Below are 19,815 nucleotides of genomic sequence, written 5' to 3'. Positions count from 1 at the left end.
AGATGTGATTTCTGGTTTTAGAAGGCTGTAATGAAAACTGGATGCAGGGGCCTAAGATTTTTGGATAATTTGAGTTTAACAGTCACTGGGTTGATAGCTCTTTTTATGGGAAACTTGGGGCCCAGTTTTTTGGAGGGTTGTCTATATTGTAAGTACTTAGTGGATAAATAGACTTGTCTCCAACTTTAAAGTCCTTCAGTTTTGCAGCCTTTTGTCAGCTTGTTTTTTATACGCTTCCAGCTCCTCCTCTAAAGTGTTCTTACTACTGGCCAAGTATTTTGTAGTTGGGTGACCCACACTTTTAGGTGGTTGATGGGGTGGCCTGGGGCAATTCGGGATAGACACAAAGTCCTGCCCCGTGGCTACTTTAAAAGGGATGAAACTGTTGCTGCTATGCACTGAAATATTGGAAGCAACCTCAACGAAAGGAAGAAGGTCCACCCAACTATCTTGTTGATAATTAATGTAACATCTGAGATATTACTCCAGAACCCCATTTGCAAGCACCATTAGTTTTTGGATGATGCGAGGAAATAAGCCCCTCAGTGGTTCCCAGAAGTTCTAAAAACTCTTGCCAAACCCTTGAAGTGAATTGGACCCTGTGATCTTATATGATCCTCTCCAGGCCTCAATGTAGCCTGTAAGCATGGTCCACAAACAATTTGGCCAAAGTGCAAGTGGAGGGGATTTTTTGACAGGGCACAAAGTGCACTTGCTTGAAAAATAAGTCAGTTATCACCCAAATCACTGGGTTTCCCAAGGTTTCAGGCAATTTTACTATAAAATCTATTGAAATCTCTTTCCAAGGGGCTTTAAACTCAGCTATGGCTGGAGCAGTGTTGGTATTTTTCCTTGTTGCCTTTTAGTACAGGCAAAGATAGGGCAGCTAGCTATATAGCTACATAGCTCTCTATGTCTTTCTGTAGTGACAATGGCCACCAAAACTGGTGCTTAACTAACTGCAAGGTTTTAATGAAGCTGAAGTGTTCTGCTAATTTTGGTTCATGGCTTTTTTGTAAAATCAACAGTCATTGGCTTTCCAGGAGGTACAATTTGTCTCCCACTCAAGCTAAACCATCTTGTATCGTACATTCCCCCTTATGGGCTTGGAACCACTTGTTCTCCTCTAGTGCTGCCTTCAGAGCACTCATTCGATCTTCAGTTGCTTCGGTTTTCAGTTTAGCTTGTGCTCTGATGGTTACTGGAGCCGCCAACTGTCTGGATGGGATAACCAGTCTAATTTGTTCTGGTTTTGAGCAATTATATTGTGGCAGCCTGGATAAGGCATCTGCTAGGAAGGTCTTCCCCCTGGGAGATATTGCAGCATGAAACTGAATTGGTTAAAGTATTGAGCCCAACAAACTTGTTTGGGCAATAATCTCTGGGTTTTTTTTCAGGGCTTCTAAATTTTTATGATCAGTCCACATTTCAAAGGTTCTCCCTCCCCCCAAGAAATGCCTCCAGGTTAGGAGCGCCCAGCGCATTACATATGCTAAACTGCCCATCTACATTCAGTTTCAGTAAGCTTTTTGGAAGTATAGGCACATGGCTGCAGGACTCCCTGCTCATTTTCCTGCAAGAGCACTGTCTCCACTGTGACATCACAAGCATCTGCTTAAATAACAAAGGGGGCATTGGACTCTTGATGCTTCAGCATCTGCTTAAATAATAAAGGGGGCATTGGACTCTTGATGCTTTAGCACTTCCATGAATAGGCATTTGACTTTTTTGAATGCTGCTTGGCATTCCTCCCCCTTCGTCTTTAATAGGTTGGTGATAGGGAGGGCAATCTGAGTGAATGATGGAATTAATTGGTGAAGTTTGTAAACCCCAGCAAGCTTTGTAGTTGCTTCCAGGTGTAGGGAGGAGCTCACTGCAAACATTGCCCGCACCTTCTCAGGAGCCATTTCTGTTCCTTTGTGGGAAATGTGGTACCCATGATAATCAAATTTGCTCTGGTGGAATTCATATTTGGAGAGATTGGCACACAGTTGGACTGCTTGGAAGTTTTTGAGCCCTGCCCTGATCAATTTTACATGCTTTGCCATAGTTTCAGTATAAATCAAAATATCACTCAAATCGACCAAACCCCTTTCTACAGATGCTCATGTTGCACTTCATTTATTGGCTAAATAAACATAGCAGGGGCTCCTTGCAGTCTGAAAGGGAGGACTTGGAACTGGAAACATTCGAAAGGGCAATTAAAAGCCATTTTCTACTCATAGCTTTCCTTGATTCTAATCTGATGATATGCCTCTCATAAGTCCAGCTTGGTGAAAATCCTCCCTTTGGCTAAATGGGCTAATATGTCCTTCATCAGGGGTAGTTGGTAGACATTTTTGACACAAACAATGTTTAGCCTACAATAGTCAACGCATAGATGCATAGAAGGGACCCATCCTTCTTTTCTCTCAATAGCACCGGAACAGCTACTTTCGGTTTGGCCGGCTGAAGCCGCACTTCAGGTTTTTGTACATAAACGCCTACAGCTCCTCTAGTTGAACAGAACTGAGTTCTGTTGGAAGAAGTTCCAGAGTTGGAAGGGACCTTATAGGTCATCTAGTCCAACACACCCCCCCCGCTCAAGCAGGAGACCCTATACCAGTAATGGCTAACCTTTTTGCCATCGTGTGCCAGGAAGGGGGGGTCGAGTGGGGTCACACACACCCATGCCCACACCCATAATTCTATGTGCCCCACACCCATGCACGTGACCCCCCCACTCCTGGCACACAATGGCCCGGTAGGCCCGTTTTTCCCTCTCACCTGGCTCCAGAGCCTTTCTAGGAGTCTGGGGAGGGCGAAAATGGCCTTCCCCCACCATAGGTCGTCTGGAGACAAAAAATGGCCTGTTTGCCAACTTCTGGTGGGACTGGAAGGCCCATTTTTTGCTCTCCCAGACTCCAGGGCTTCTCTAGGAGTCTGGGGAAGGTGAAAATGGCCTTCCCCCACCAGAGGTCCTCCGGATGCCAGAAATGGCCTATTTGCCAACTTCCAGTGGGATCTCCAGGGGGTTGGGAAGGCCGTTTTCACCCTCCCAGCCTCCTAGAGAGGTTCTGGAGGCAGGTGAGAGGGGAAAACAGGCTTTCCCCACCACCCCCTGAGGCCTTCTAGAGGCAGGAAACAGCCTGCTTCCCTACTTCTGGTGGGCCCAGAAGGCCCGAAAATCAGGGGGCCGGCATGCGCATGCACACTGGAGCTGAGTTTGCATGCCCACTGATATGGCTACGCGTGCCACCTGTGGCACATATGCCATAGAATCACCACCATGGCCCTATACCATTTCTGACAAATGGCAATCCAATCTTTTCTTGAAAGACTCAAGTGATGAAGCTCCCACAACTTCCAAAGGCAAGCTGTTCCATTGGTTGATTGTTCTCACTTTCAGAAAGTTCCTCCTCATTTCTAGATTGAATCTCTTCTTGGTCAGATTCCATTCATTATTCCTTGTCTAGGAGTCTTTGAGTATAGCTTAGGTTTAGGCAATTTAGCCCCTGACAGGATCTCTATGGAGCAGTCAGTTGACTGGCAGGGTAGACATGCATAGGAGCCCTTTTCACTAAAACCGTCCTACAGGTCCCAATATTCTTTGGGATTTCAGGGATCAACCTGGGGATGCTCTTTTGTTGCAGCTTCCACCTCCCTTCTTGACTCTACTCACGGTGGCTTAGGGGTAAAGGAAGAACCTCATGTTTCTTTTCTGGCTTTTCTTTGCTGGTCCACTGAATCTTTTACAACATTCTCCTCTAGTTTATGTAGGGATTTCACCTCAGTAACCATGCCAAACCTAGTACAAGGGGTCTCGCTGTGCCAGACACCATGATAAAGTTCAAAGTCTCTGTGTATGCCCCCATTCTCATTTCTATTGGTTTGGTGATGAATGTTGCTGGCTGTTGTGTCTTCGCCCCTCCCCCAAACCTGCCCCCACCGAACCTGGCCTCCTGGCAGAAAGTGACTCAGAGAGCGAGGGGGAAGAGCCAACAGGGCCGGTTTAGCTCAGGCTGGTAAGGCCTGTTATTAAGAACACAAAGCCTGCAATTACTGTAGGTTCGAGCCCGGCCCAAGGTTGACTCAGCCTTCCATCCTTTATAAGGTAGGTAAAATGAGGACCCAGATTGTTGGGGGGGCAATAAGTTGACTTTGTAAAAATATACAAATAGAATGAGACTATTGCCTTATACACTGTAAGCCGCCCTGAGTCTTCGGAGAAGGGCGGGGTATAAATGTAAACAAACAAAAAAAAACAAAAAAAAACAGGGCTTCCCTCTGCGGAGCCTCTGGCTCTGCTCCAAGTCCCAAAGGCAGGCCAGGTGGAAGAGATGATGAGGCCTCTGTCTCCTGCATCTCCTCCCTCTCAGGTCACACCTCAAGACCCAGCTGCTGACAATCAGTTATGGCTGAATCCCTGGTATCACAGACAGGAGAGATGGCAACATCAAAAGAAAGGGTGGGACAGGCCTAGAGAGTGCTGAGTCACGGAGCCACACCCCACAGGATATAAAAGCAGGAAGGGCTGCCCTATAGTTCTTGTGAAGAACAAACAATTGACTGTTGAAAACGTTGGCTGTACTTTGGCTCCTGGATTCTGTTTCGTTTCCTTCTGAACTTTGGGATTGTTCCAGCTCGGACTGCAGTCACTCTGATAGATAAGAGGACTTGGCAAAAATAAATTGCTGGCAAATCTAGTCAGTTTGTGTTTCTAATTGATTGTGGTTGTGGGGGGGACAGAACTACTAAGCCATCCAGCTGGCAAAAAGCCATGGACACTTTGAGCTGCTTGAATCTTAAGCCCAGCTTCTTGACTAGGGCAGGGTTGACCAAGCCTCTGGTGCAACCCAAGTCCAGGAGGGCTACCAGGTTCCCCTTGTGCCCTGAGGATGGGACCACCAGTTCTATGGTGATGGTTACTGGGATCACTGGGCAACTTACCAAGGGGTCATCATCAAGTCAGTATCGCTCTCCATAAGCCCATCAATTGGGACAGTTGAAGTTCTTTCTCCATCCTTGGGGGATGAGGTGGATTCAACTACTTCCATTCCTTCCAAGTCCATCTCTCAGGTTCTCTGAGGTGGTTTTGCTGACTTCTTGGTGGGTTCCGGAGCTCTTTTTCTGAGATGGGCATGTGGCTTGGCATTCAACAGCTTGGTTCCCCTCCTTTCCACACTTGAAACAGCCAGTAGAGTGCTGGTGTGGGCTCTGTTCACGGGCTGGTGGTTTCAGGACTTTTTTCTCTGGGAGGGACCTCCTCCACACATGGCTTGGCTGATTCCTTGAACAAGTCAGGTCAATTTCAACTTCCTTGGCCAGAATGTACCAGACATGGAGCATTTGGGTGCCCCTGGAGATGCAAGTGTTGTAGACATCATCATTAAGCCCATCCTGGAAACACTCTATTAGAATGTCTTGTGGCTAATCGGTCAGTTGGCATGCCAGGTTGCAAAATTTTTAAGTGTAGGCAGCTGTGGGGTAGTGGCTCTGATTTATAGTCTTGATTCTGGTTCTGGCTTTGCGGTCAGCCAGGGGATCCTGAAAATGCTTTTTCCATGAAGTGGTCGAATCTCCATAGTTTTGGGGCATTATTATTGTGGAGGGTGACAATCCACTTGGCTGTGGTCCCTTTCAACGCCATGGTTATACACTTCACCTCACTCCCTCGGTGGTTATGACTGAGCCATACTCCTGCATGTAGGTCTAGACCTGGGCTAGGAAGAACCCCAGTTGCTTAGGTTCTCTGTTATACTTCATCCCAAGAACTTATGGTCTGCAACCTTTCATTCTCAGTGGTGCAGCCCAACCTAGGGCTGCTGGTTGGGCTGCGGGGTGGCAGTAGTTTGTAGAGCCGGACCTTACCCTTGAGAAGCTGGGGTGGATGTTGCTGGAACCACAGCAATAGGCATGGCTGTGCCATCACCGATGGGGACTTGCAGCATATAGGCCAGTGATGGCTAACCCTTTTGCCATCACATGCCAGGAGGGGGTGGGGCAGGGGGTCATGCATGTGTGTGCCCACACCTATAATTCTATGCACCCTGCCCCTGTGCAACCCCCCCTGCTCACCCGCTCCTGGCACATGATGGCTCAGTAGAGCCGATTTTTCTCTCTCACCTGCCTCCAGAGCCTTTCTAGGAGTCTAGAGAGGGTGAAAATGGCCTCCCACCCCAGAGGCCATCCGGATACCAGAAATGGCTCGTTTGCCAACTTCCAGTCCGGAAGGCCGTTTTTGCTCTCCCCAGACTCCTAGAGGGGCTCTGGAGGCTGGGGACAGTAAAAAAAATGGGCCTTCTGGTCCCACCAGAAGTTTCTGGCTCCGGACGGCCTCGGGGGTGGGGTGGGGAAGGCCATTTTTGCCCTCCCCAGACTCCTAGAAAGGCTCTGGAGCCAGATGAGAGAGAAAAACAGACCTTCTCCACCACTCCTCAAGGCTCTCCGGAAGCAGGAAACAGCCTGTTCTCTACTTCTGGTGGGCCCAGAAGGCCCAAAAATCAGGTGGCTGGCGCATGCATGCATGCCGGAGCTGAGCTCACATGCCTACTGATATGGCTACGCGTGCCACCTGTGGCATAGGCCATCACGGATGTAGGCTGGGTCAAATTTTTCAACTTTCAATTCCCAAACATTAGGGGTGCTCAAAAATTGTGACATGCCTTGGGGATTGTAAATATATTTTAATATAATTTAGATGTGCTTGGAAGTAACTACATAAATATAACTTTTTACCTTTTTTTTGTTTCATTTGCAGCAGCTGAAGTCAGTGGTGCCATCCGTGCCTGAGCTTCTTGCACCTTGAAGATGTAAAAAGTTTCCCACAGGTACTCAATGGCGTGCTCCAGCATCTAGTCTTCCCAATTTGCCTTGCACTGAGGTATGTCCTCCGCCATCTCCACCAGTGGTGAAATCTGAACCGGTTTATTACTGGTTCACTGGCTGCGCATGCACACTGCGCACCAAACGTGTGCTGCATGTGTGCATGCGCAATGCGCACCATGCACGAAATGCAAGGTACACGCCAAAGCGCAGTACACGCCAAAAGCAGGCATCGGGTAAGTAGAACAGCGCATGGGATATGTGTGATCAGCTGTGGCGCCTGATCTTTCTTTTTACTTTTAAAAGCATTTTTTACAACCTATTTGGCTGAATAGATTGTAAAAAATGCTTTTAAAAGTAAAAAAAAGGCTCTGACGATCACATGGCTCAGTTGTGATCATCAGAGCCTTTTTTTACCTTTTAAAAGCATTTTTTACAACCTATTCCTACCATTCGGGTGGGAAAAGTGAACGAGCCGGAAATAAGCGGCAAGAGGATGACTGGGCAATTGGGTGGGCATGGGCGGAGGGGTGGGGGCAGGTATTTTTACTACCAGTTCTCTGAATCACCCATCATTGCTACCAGATCGGCTGATCCAATCCAAACTGGGAGCATTTCACCACTGATCTCCATGCAGGTTCTTTCTAGAGGCTTCCCGGGTTCCCGCATGTGAACGTCATCCCAGACGTCTCTCCAGTCTTCTTTCTTTCTTCCCCAGTGACCACTGAGGTCGCCGCAGGCTTCCATCTTGCCCAGCCACTTTGGGAGGTCTATTCTGCCATGGGATATGGAAGACGTCACATCCCCCCAGGCTTCGACTTCCTCCTGGTTACTCCTGTGAGCCAACATACTTTCAACAGCCTCCATGGTAATGGTGTCTCTCTGGGTTGGCTGTTATTGCAATTCTAGCCTAATTTAGTCCTGCTCCAAGTGGGTTCCTCATTTGGTTGAAGTGATAGGTTCTTTTACTAAAGGATAGTGCATGAAAAAGATACAAAATGGACTTCCAATGGTGTTGTCGTGGCGGCGCAGAGGGAAGAGGATGAGCTCTGTCCTTTACTACTGATTTTTCCATGTTTGGAGACCCTTCGAAGGCATATGGAGCTTGAAGAGCCACACTTTGCCAATTATTTGGCAAAATTGAAAGAAGTTCTGATAGAAAATTAGAGGCGACTGAAAGAGACGAGCTGTGACTCATCAAAAAAGGAAATTGCTGAGGGAGGAGAGTGAAAAGGAAAGTAAGATTTGAATAAGATTGTAAGTGTGAAAACGAAAGTGAGAAGGTGTAGGATAACAGTGGACAGAAGTGGAAAGAAAAAGAAAGAGAATTTACATTTTGGGAATTAAAAAACTATTGGAAATTAGAAGGAGAAAGATCAAGACGGAAGTTGAATGGTGACAAAGAAGTGTATGAGAGGCAAGAAATAATTCGGGAAGGAGAGGCAAATCAGATGGAAAGATCTGGAGAACTTTGAAGATCTGGAGAGCTTGAATTTTTAAAACTTTTAGCTGATTTTATGGGTTTGAAATTTTTATTAATTTTATAGGGTTGATTGTATTTTAATATGTATTTAATATTTAAATATGTATTTAATATTTAATATTATATTTTAATATTATTATTATTATTAACTGGGGAAAGCAATATCCGAGAGAACAGATCAGAGACTTTCAGCGAGAAAAGTGGAAAAAAAGGGAATGATTGGGCTCTACCAATGGAAGTAAGAACACCAAGGAGAAGTAGTGAGAGAGTGAAGAGGAAAAGAAAGGGGAACGGCAGTGATAAAGAGACTTGACTATAATATAATATTGAGTGACAAAGTGGAAAAGAGGACAGTGGTGTTGTGGAAATGAAGTAAAGTAAAAGAGTTTAAACATTTGAAAAATTTAAAGGATACAACAGAGTCTTTGTCTCTTGTGGAATATCAGTAAAGCTGTTATATTATAGACAGTGACTGCTACCTTGGAAACAGAAGTTTTCTCTTACTTTGAATAGTGCTCTTGGTATTGTTTTGATATTCAATATTGTTCTTGTAGTGAAATTATACTTAAAAATACATAGATCAAGTATTACCAGTAATTTTTTTTTAAATAGATTATACCGAAGAGACTATATTTAATGAAGAAATATCTATAAATTTTCATAAATTGAATATATAAGAGTAGAGACACCTATTATATCTATTGTATCTATTATATTTAACTTAGTTTAATTTAGCATAATTAAATAAAGGAATAGAAAATACGGAGTAACTATAAAGAACAATTTGTAATTGGATTGTAATTATTTGTATAGTATTCTACACTTTGCTACTGGTATATAATTGTAAATTCTTGGCTAAGTAATTAAGGATAATAGAATAGAAATAGAAACTAGAGTGTAATAAATACAAACTATAAATAATAGACAAGCAACTCAGCGGATGGTAATCTGGGCAAGAATTTATAAACTCTTGGGAGAACAAAGCAGAATCCTAAAAGAAATGACTAGCATTACTACCACAACTTTAAGAGCAGGGGAAAAAGACAGCATCAAACCCGATGGTGGCGACAGCCTCTCCATTGAGCCATAAAACGATTGAAATGATGCTCCAGGTAGAAAAATCGAGTACCAACTCATCTGTTCAAATATTGCAATCTACCTTGATAACAATACAGGACACCATGATGAAACTTCAAGAGATGATGGTTAAAAATCATGGTGACCTGAAAACTGATATAAAAACTCTGGATAATAAAATGGACTCAATTCAACAGGCAATACAAAAAAATGAACAAAGAATTAAATTGGTTGAAATGAAAACAGAACAAACTGAAAAGAACTTAGAACAGGTAGACCAAAAATTATTGGCAGTAAATAAAGATTTGGAAAACTCTTTGATAGACCTCAAAATGGACCGAGCCTCTTTCTACTTAAGGTTTCAAAATGTAGTAGAAACAAAAGAAGAAAATTTAGGGGAGATAATGGTGGAACTGATTGCCGAAGCCCTACAGAGAGATAAAAGAGAGATTAAGAATGAACTCGATGAAATATACCGAGTTCAAACTAACTATGCAAGGCGTCATCATCTCCCAAAAGAGGTGCATATTAGATTACATGTAAAAAGATCCGTGATGATATATATAAAACTACAAGAAAGGAACCAATATTCTATAAAGCAGTGGTTCTCAACCTTTATAGTGCTGCGACCCCTTTAATACAATTCCCTATGATGTGGCGACCCCAACCATAAACTTATTTTCGTTTTGAATTTATCGCACCTGAAGCCGTATTGGCTAGCGATTGGGAGTGATTGCAGCTGGCTTGAGAGGGAGACATCAGACAAAGATTTCTCTCTTTTTTAATTCATCGCGCCTGAAGCCAAATTCGGCTAGCGATTTGAAGAGCCTGCAGCTGGCTTGTGGAGTCAACCATTGGAGCGCGATTCTTCGACTCACAAGTATACTTCCCAGATTTCTGATGGTCTTAGGCGACCCCTGGCAAATCGTCATTCGACCCCCAAGGGGGTCCCGACCCACAGGTTGAGAACCACTGCTATAAAGGGACAGAATTATAATACTAAAGCAGATTCCTAGACGGATATGAGAACAAAGGAGGGATTATAGATTCCTGGCATCTCTATTGAACACAAGGAAAATTCTATTTAGGTGGATCACTCCAGAAGGAATGATAATAACTTGGCAAGGCAAAAAAAATAATATTGACAATTTAGACAAAGCCCAAGAAATATTTGACCAATTGACAGGGGTGGAGGAAAGTTCAAGCAATAGAGAGCAATTAGAGACAGCTAGCACAGAAGAACAAATATAAGAATCTGGAAGTGAGGAAGTGGAAGAAGGAACTAAGGTGACAATGGAAAATCATCATGAAGGAAAGGAAAGTAAGAATAGACCACAAAGAACCACTAGAGCAACCAGGAATCAGAAACTGACAGATAAATAAGAAAATAGGGAAAAGAACCCAATTACTACCAATAAATGTAAATGGACTGAATGATCAGATAAAAAGGAAAAAGGTATTTTCAAAATTAGCAAAGTAGAATGTAGATATAATATGTTTCCAGGAGGCATACATTAGAAAACAAAATACCCAGAATACAACAAATTGGGAAACTTGTTTGCAGCACTATCAGAAAAAAGAAAAAGAGGAGTAATGGTATATATCAGAAAAGAAATAATAGCTAAAGCAATCTATGAGGACCCTAAAGGAAGAGTACTTTTGATAGAACTGATAAGAGGAGAAATTAAAATGTTATTAATTAATATATGCGCTCCCAACAAAAAACAGGAAGAATTTTATAGGAAAATCCATGATACGATTACTGAGGCGGATTACCAAAATTTATGTATAGTGGGTGATTATAATGGAATAATAGTTATAAGAAATGATTATATTTGTAATAAACAAAAAACAAAAAAAGAGGAATGTATTACCGAATATTTTTTTTAATATGGCTGAAGAACTGAATCTGAGGGATTCTGGAGACTATTAAACCCCAGGGGGAAAAAATCACCTTCTATTCTAATCTACAAGATTCGTTTTCAAGAATTGACATGGTATGGGCAAATAGAGAAATAATCAAAGAAATTGAAAATATAGAGATTCTTCCCAATGGTTGGGCGGATCATAATCCTTTGAGAATAACCTGGAAAGGCCAAAAAAAGAAACCTAGGAGAGGGATTGTAAACACGCAAATACTACAGGAAAAGGAATACCTAAGAGAAGATAGGAAAAGAGCTGATTTTGTTCAAACGGAAATTTCTGAGAACTCTAGGAGTGGAATGGTCTAATATATAATGGATTGGAAGAAAAGTATCTTCTTTGTCTCTGGAAGGGGAGTGGAGGTTTTAAGGAATGATTATGGATTATGATTTGTACTATATTTTAATTTTTGTTGTTAGTTTTATACCCTGTATTTGGTTCTCGGAAGTCCCGGGGGGTGGGGGGAGGAAGGGGAAGAAAGGGGGAGGGGGTAGAAAAGGGATTGATAGTTAATGTACAAAGATGATTGAAGATGTATAATTAATGTAAGATCGGAGCTGCCCGGCTACCACTTCGGAATGATGGGAAAGAAAGAAGTAGAAGAGAGAAGGAGGTAGGAAAGAGAAGAGGAGGAAGAGGAAAGGAAGGAAGAGGGATAGAAGAGGGAGAAGAAAGGAGTAGGGAGGAAGGAGGAGAGGATGTAGATAAGAGAGAGGGAGGATGGTTGTGGAAAGTAGAAGAAGGTAGAGAAGGAGAGTAAAAGGAAGGGGGTGGTGACCGGGCAGATCCGATTAATTGTATATGATGGTACATTAAATATGTTATGGGATATGTTATTGGATAAGAATGTTAAAATAAAACTTTTTTAAGAGAAAAAAGCAAACCATATCAAGATCTTTGTCATTTTTTTTTTAAAAAGTCAATTCTTAGGATGTTTTAATAAATGGATGCTGAAATATCTATGAAGAGAGGTTCAAAATACAAGTCTAACTTGGAGATAAGAAATTTACAACCTTCCTTTATGAGTACCCACTACCCAGTAATCCAGTTAATTAGTTATAGCCAAATGACATAAAGCAATATTAAACTTATTTAAGGTAAAGGTAAAGGTTCCCCTCGCGCATATGTGCTAGTAGTTGCCGACTCTAGGGGGCGGTGCTCATCTCCGTTTCAAAGCCGAAGAGCCAGCGTTGTCCGAAGACGTCTCCGTGGTCATGTGGCCAGCATGACTCAACGCCAAAGGCGCATGGAACGCTGTTACCTTCCCACCAAAGGTGGTCCCTATTTTTTCTACTTGCATTTTTACGTGCTTTCAAAACTGCTAGGTTGGCAGAAGCTGGGACAAGTCACGGGAGCTCACCCCGTTACACGGCAGCACTAGGGATTCAAACCACTGAGCTTCCAAACTTTCGATTGACAAGCTCAATGTCCTAGCCCCTGAGCCACCGCGGCCCCTAACCTTATTTAGTAGATGTTAAAAATACTTTGTTGAAAAATATTGGTGGAATTGGTTTCTTATTTCCCTTAAAATATAAAATATTAATGACATGCAATCTAAAAGCACTTTTACATCTGTTGTTAGAAACAACACACATTCTGTTTTGAAGTTTACATGATTACACCAAAGCTGAAGAAAGCCACAATGATTCTTATTAATTTATTGTAGAGAACAAAGTTATTATAGAGAATTTATTGTAGAGAACAAAGTTATTCTATTCTGCAAATAAAAAATAGAATTTTCCCCTGTTGTTATTCAAGTCCTTGGATATAAAATTTTATGCAACAGATTTCATTTTTATCAGATTGTGAAATATTTATTTGTATTCGAGAAAGCCAATTTTTATATATATATTGTGTATGTGTGTATAAATTGGCTTTCTCTAATACAAAAAATAAATATTTCACATTATATGTATATGTATAAGTATATGTATATATGTATTCATATACCAAGGAAATGGTATAGTCCAGGGGTGTCAAACTCAAAGCCTGTGGGCTGGATCCAGACTGCGATGTAGTTGGATCCGGCCCACGGCTGTCCTGGAAATTGTAAGGGGTTGGCCTGTGTCACTTTGGCCTGGCCCACACCATACCGGCATGTGTGCAGGAGGCAGTGGGTGCATGCACACACAGGCCCGGTCCACCCCATCCTGGCATGTGCGCATGTACACAGGCAGTGGACCAGCACTGGCTCGTCCATAGTTCACCATTGGCTGCCACCACCGCCTCCTCCTCCTCTTCTTCATGGATCAGGGGATGCAGCTGCTGCTGCCATCAGCAGGAGCCCGCTGCCCCTCTCCAGCCGCTGCCCCATGATTCTCGTGCCCTCCACCCAGCAGCGGAGTCTGCTCCAGCCGCAGCCTCGGGATTGCCTTCTCACCACCTGGTCCGCACCAGCCCTTCACCTGCATGGCCGGTCAGAAGTTCCATTCTCCAGCTGCTGCCATGCAATTCTCGCATTCCCCAGCCTGTTCCCCAGAGGCTGCAGCACATCCAACCTGGTGTCTCCTTCAGCAGAAAGCTGCTGCCATTGCTGGGAGTGGAGCAGGCTGGGAGAATGGAACTTTTCAGGGGAAGGGCTGGCATGGAGTGGGTGGCAAGAAGGCAATCCCAAGGCTATGGCTGGAGCAGCCTCTGCTGTTGGACAGAAAGCAGGCTGGGGAGCGCAAGAATTGCGGGGCAGCAGCTGGGGAATGGAACTTCTGGACGATCATCCAAGTGAAGGGCTTGTGCAGAGCAAGCAGCGAGAAGGCAATCCCAAGGCTGTGGCTGGAGGGCCTCCACTGCTGGGCGCAGAGCAGCCTGGGGAACACAAGAATTGCACAGCAGTGGCTGGAGAATGGAACTTCTGGCCAGCCAGGTGAAAGGCTGGCACAATCGGTGTGGCAAGGAGGGGTGGCTGCTGGGCAACCCTAAGGCTGCGGGACCTTTCAGGTATGTGTGTGCATAGGGGGGAGGTGTCCAGCAGCAGGGGCTCCATAGCTGGCCCTCCAGAAAGCTTCCACCTGGCCCATGCCATCCCAGCAGGTGCATGTGAGCACAGAAGTCAGTAGGGATGGTGGGGCAGTTCCTGCGTGAGCATGCACCCCCTGACTCCCATGCAAGCATGTGCCCACTGATTCCTCCCCACCTCTCCCCTCGGAGGACAGATAGAACCCTGATCCAGCCCGTGGAAAAATCGAATTTGACACTCCTGGTGTAGTCTCTACCACTTCCAAATGAATATAGGGTGGGGGAGTTCAAAGTTAGAATGCATATGTTATTAAGTTTCATATTAAAATGTAACAAATTATGTAGTTTACATTGTTGCAAGATAGAATATTGACTGCACCAGTTTTCTGCATCTCCTATTGGTCAAATTGATATTCTCAGGTTGATCATCATTTCTAGTTCCTGCTTCTCTATTTCCACAATCTTCTCTGCTCTTTCTCTCTCTATCTCTGTATGGAAATGGAGGAAATGCTATGCAAGTTCTAAGGAACAGGAAACTTGGCAACTTAGGTTTTCCTCCTTCACTGTTATTTCCTAAATATTCTATTTTTTAAACTTCATATATTAGACTTGCCATTATTTCTAGAATTAATGCTAAATAGCAGCTCCTACCTTGATATACTTCTTTGGATAAAAGAAGAAAAATGTTTTCAGAACAGGAGATCTGGGAAAAAAAAGGTGCAAATTAAAAATAGATGTGAACAGAAATACATTTCAGATGGCTTTCATACAGTCCTTCTAACTCCTTAAGCCCAGTTATAGTGCTTGGGGTAACAATTTAAATATTGACAACATAATTATTGATGTTCCCCAAATGCTGGCCTTCAGAAAATTACTAAAATGAAATTGCTTCAGAAAGCTTTTTGGTTATTGCTATTACCTTAATTGATTGTAATTATATATTAGATAATCCTTGATTTATGAACTTTAACCTTGTCCCATAGGTGCTGTTTCAAAAGTTAATTGGATTTTCTTGGTTTTTTCTTTGAAAACATTTTGCTTCTCATCCAAGAAACTTCTTCAGTTCAGAGAACTGAATGGTCTGGATCAGGGGTAGTCAACCTTTTTATACCTACCGCCCACTTTTGTATCTTTGTTAGTAGTAAAATTTTCTAACCGCCCACTGGTTTCACAGTAATGCGCCATGTATCGCCATCTGCACATGCGTCTCGCGCATCGTGGATTGGGTTGGGGGGGGGGGGCGCCGGCTACCAGCTCTGCTTGTCTGTTACAGCTGGGTGATGTGGGGGGAGATGTGTGAGCTATTCTGGGACGAGGTTTTTTTGTTTGCGGTTGCACTTTAGCGCCATTTAGTTTCACTTACGTAACATGAACTAAATTTATGCATGGGTGATACAAATATTATATTTTCAGAAATTTAAATTGTCACGGGGAATTTTATGAAAACCTAATGAAAATGTTTTTAAATAATGCTATGAATTTTTTTAAAAAGTCCATTAAATTAGAAAAAAGGAAAGTGCTTCAGTATCGGACAAAACCCCTACCGCTCACCAGAAAAGCTGGAACGCCCACTAGTGGACGGTAGGGACCAGGTTGACTACCACTGGTCTGGATGAATGAGAATTTCCACAGACAAACCACCTTAATCTTGCAACTGCTGTTTTGAAGAGGGTTGAATTAGAAGTAATTTAAGCAACCCCCCTCCATAACTTTAATTTTAATAGCTTTTTGTTCCTTTTATTTTTCCACATAATCACTGCCATTTGCTACATAGGTCTGCCACTAAACAAAACTCACTAAAGTTGTCCTCAGAGTACTCCATAGTTTTTCACTTCAACCAGGCCCTTACAGTACTTTCCACTTCTTCATTTCAGTCAAATAGTGAGATCAAACTCCATAATTCCTTATTGGATGACTTGTGAGATGTGAGATCTAGGATAGTCATATTGCAGCAGAATGTCCATCTTGTTTTTTCCAAGCTCTGCTTAGCAATTTATTGGAGATATAATGTAACATTCTAAGTTGTTATGGTACAAGGTTCAAAGAAAGCCCTGTGAATAATGTTATTTGTATCTCAACTGTAACTATGTTTTTTTGCTGAAGCCTGGATTTTTTATTTTTTTTCTGTAGATGAAACTTTATGATTGATTGTCCATAGACTTGTACTTCATTTCTAAGTTATGTTTTTCATCTTTTTATCACAAGATCCTTAACCTTGTTAATATCTTTAAAGAAAAAGTCCCAAGTTTGTCTTTTTTCTCAATGCTCTTCTTCTTTCAGTTGTGTTGACAGGCTTATATTTGAACCATAATAGTGAAATATCAGATTCTTCCAAAACTGCAGTAAACTCCTCTGTATCTTCAGCTACTTGTAAAGTTGTGAAGTTTGGTAACATTCTTCACATGTTTGCATCTCAGAAGTAATTTGAGAGAATTTTTTTATCATCAGAGCACAACTGGTCAACAAATTGGTATTTTATTTAGAGACTTTTCAATTATATCTCTAATAATTTGCTCCACCATCTTGGCTTCCTCTTTTAATCAGGGTCAGAAGATTTTAGTCACCCACAGCAAAAAAGATCAAGCTACAGGTTACTACAATAGTAAACTAAAATCACAGTTTTCAGTCTTTATTATTTTCAGTCCCTTCACTTTAAAGGCAGAAGAGCTACACTCCAGGGAAAAATCTTCAAGAGATATCTCAATTGAAACTCTACACAAGTTGTCCAATTTGCTCTTGCTCACACTAATCAGCATTTTTTGGTTCACCAGCTTTAATGCACAGTTACTTACATTAACATTAAATACTATAAACAACCTATATTTGATAGTCCATAGAAAGAATTTCAGTGAATTGGTTAAAGCACACTGACAAGTACAAATTGCAGGCATCCATTTCATGAACAATAGCAAAACAACCTTTTCTCACAGCAACTTCCCACCAAGTAAAGTGAAAGAACAGATGCTGAAGAACAGATGGCAGAATTTCTATCATATCAGAACTGCCTTCTTTTGGTACCTTATAACATTGGAATCGTTACTTTTCATGAAGCTTTGTATATTGAAAACTCAGCTACTGCAGTACCCTTCCTCAAGAAGAATTACAAATCATGGGTGTCCTGAATTCATCTTCAACTTCCCCTGCCAACAATCTGGAGTTTAGGATGCAAAACATTAGAACATCACAAAAGAGCAGTAACTAATATTACTCTAAAAATGCTTACATTTTTGGACGTCCACCAATAATTGCAGTGACTCCAGGTGCTAAAAATGAATGAAATGAAAACACAGGAACATAAAAAGTCAAAGAATTAAGAATGACTGTAATTTTCAGTGTCCAGGTATAAATGTACTCCAGAACCATTTTATACTTTCATAAAGAGCTAAAATTAAATTCTAAAACAGTAATGCCATTTAATGAAATATTAACAATTTAAGAACATCTAGGACAAATGATAGGATTAAGTTTAGAGTTATTTATTCAATTAAAATAAGAGCAGGAAACTTTCTTTTTTAAAAAAAATATCTACAGGTAGTCTTTGACTTACAACCATTTGTTTACCAACTGTTGGAAGTTACAACTGAAAAAAGTGACTTAAAACCAGTTCTTGCACTTAAAACTATTGCAGCATCCCCACGGTGATGTAATCAAAATTTGGGTGCTTGGCAATTGGCATGTATTTACAACAGTTGCAACCTCCTGAGGTCACACAATTGCTATTTGTGAACTTACCCAATGGCTTTCAATAAGCCAAGTCAATGGAGAAGCAGGATTCACTTAATAACCACATGATTCACTTAAAAACTACACTAATTTGCTTAACCATGGCAAACACTTTTTGTAAAATTGGGCATGACTCACTTAAAAACAGCTTTGTTTAGCAACAGAAATACTGGTCCCAATTGTGATCGTAAGTCAAGGGGTTACCTGTACTCAGTACTGGAGTGGAAGTATGTGAAACCATGAAACTTTAATGAGAAATTATAGAGCTGTAACTGCACCAGTAAGAAAATAGAATAGAATAACAGAGTTGGAAGGGACCTTAGAAGCCAACCCCCTCCTTAGGCTGCTTCTAGTCCAACCCCACTACACCACTTCAGAAAAAATGGTTATCTAATCTCTTCTTTAAAACTTCCAGTGTTGGAGCATTTACAACTTCTGGAGGCAAGTTGTTCCACTGATTAATTGTTCTGTCAGGAAATTTTTCCTTAGTTCTAAGTTGCTTCTCTCCTTGATTAGTTTCCACCCATTGCTTCTTGTTCTACCCTTAAGTGCTTTGGAGAAGAGTTTGACTCCCTCTTCTTTGTGGCAGCCCGAGATATTGGAACACTAGTACATGTCACCCCTAGTTCTTCTTTTCATAAGACTAGACATATCCAGCAACCGTTCTTTATATATTTTATCCTCGAGTCCCCTAATCATCTTTGTTGCTCTTCTCTGCACTCTTTCTAGAGTCTCAACATCTTTTTTACATTGTGGCGACCAAAATTGGATGCAGTATTCCAAGTGTGGCCTTACCAAGGCATTATAAAGTGGTATTAACACTTTACGTGATCTGGATTCTATCTATCTGTTTATACAGCCTAGAACTGTGTTGGCTTTTTTGGCAGCTGCAGAACACTGCTGGCTCATATTTAAGTGATTGTCCACTAGGACTTCTTATTATTATTATTATTATTATTATTATTATTATTATTATTATTATTATTATTATTATTATTATTATTATTATTATTATTATTATTATCCCCCTCACAGTCACCAATACTGAGCAAGGTACCACATATACTGTACCTATGCATTTTGTTTTTCTTGCCTAAATGTAGAACCTTACGTTTTTCACCATTGAATACTCTTAGTATCTACAGTATGTTATGGCGAAAGGCATTAAAGTATTAAGTCAGCTGTTCAACTAATATAGAATTTTTAACGTAAGATTTTAAAAATGAGTAGAAACTTTAAAAACTGCAATGTGTATAAATTTCAGTCTGGAATATGTATTCTAGTTTTCAATTCTTCTTCTGTTTTTTATTTCTGTTCTAATAGAAAGAAAGCAAAAATAATTGATTAATTCAAATCAAGTCTTTATCACAACTACATGGCCAAATATCAGATACAAATAACTGTCTACTTCAGGTCCATCCGCAACATTCCTAGGATTAAAGTCAGGACTTGGGCCATTTCAAATAGTAACTTCTTTTCCTTTAACATTATTTGGTTATATAACTTATGCATTTTGGATCATTCTTGCTGTATTATCCAGGTATTACAAATACTCTAACATTTTCCTGTAGGTATAGAAGGCCTATCCTTATTTAAAGAACAGAATTAATCAGATTAATTAATGAGAATAGAGCTGGAAAGGAATCTTGAAGGTCTTCTAGTCAGCCCCTTCCTCAAGCAGGAGACATATACCATTTCATATATATATATATATACATATATATATACACATACACATACATACATACATACACATACATACATACATACATACATACATACATACATACATACATATATATATATATATGTAGGTCTTTGGTTATTCGGGTTTTCTCCCGTGTAAAATTGGA

At 41.5% G+C, this 19,815-nt stretch overlaps 1 protein-coding gene across 4 annotated transcripts in view; it reads right to left on the bottom strand.

Moving 5' to 3' along the window:
- LOC131202788 (uncharacterized) overlaps positions 1–19,815 on the bottom strand; it is a 139,901-nt gene that overhangs the window by 42,771 nt on the left and 77,315 nt on the right. For all 4 annotated transcript variants that reach the window (XM_058192116.1, XM_058192114.1, XM_058192119.1 and 1 more), the window contains 2 exons: positions 17,463–17,502; positions 14,891–14,942 (listed from right to left, as the gene is read on the bottom strand). In XM_058192116.1, the coding sequence (XP_058048099.1) occupies positions 14,891–14,942; positions 17,463–17,502 (92 nt within the window). The remainder of the gene's footprint in view (positions 1–14,890; positions 14,943–17,462; positions 17,503–19,815) is intronic.

The sequence above is a fragment of the Ahaetulla prasina genome, chromosome 8 (genome assembly GCF_028640845.1).
Source record: "Ahaetulla prasina isolate Xishuangbanna chromosome 8, ASM2864084v1, whole genome shotgun sequence".
Lineage (NCBI taxonomy): Eukaryota > Metazoa > Chordata > Lepidosauria > Squamata > Colubridae > Ahaetulla > Ahaetulla prasina.
The sequence above is the reverse complement of the archived record's forward strand: the minus strand, read 5'-3'. Positions and strand labels throughout refer to the sequence as shown.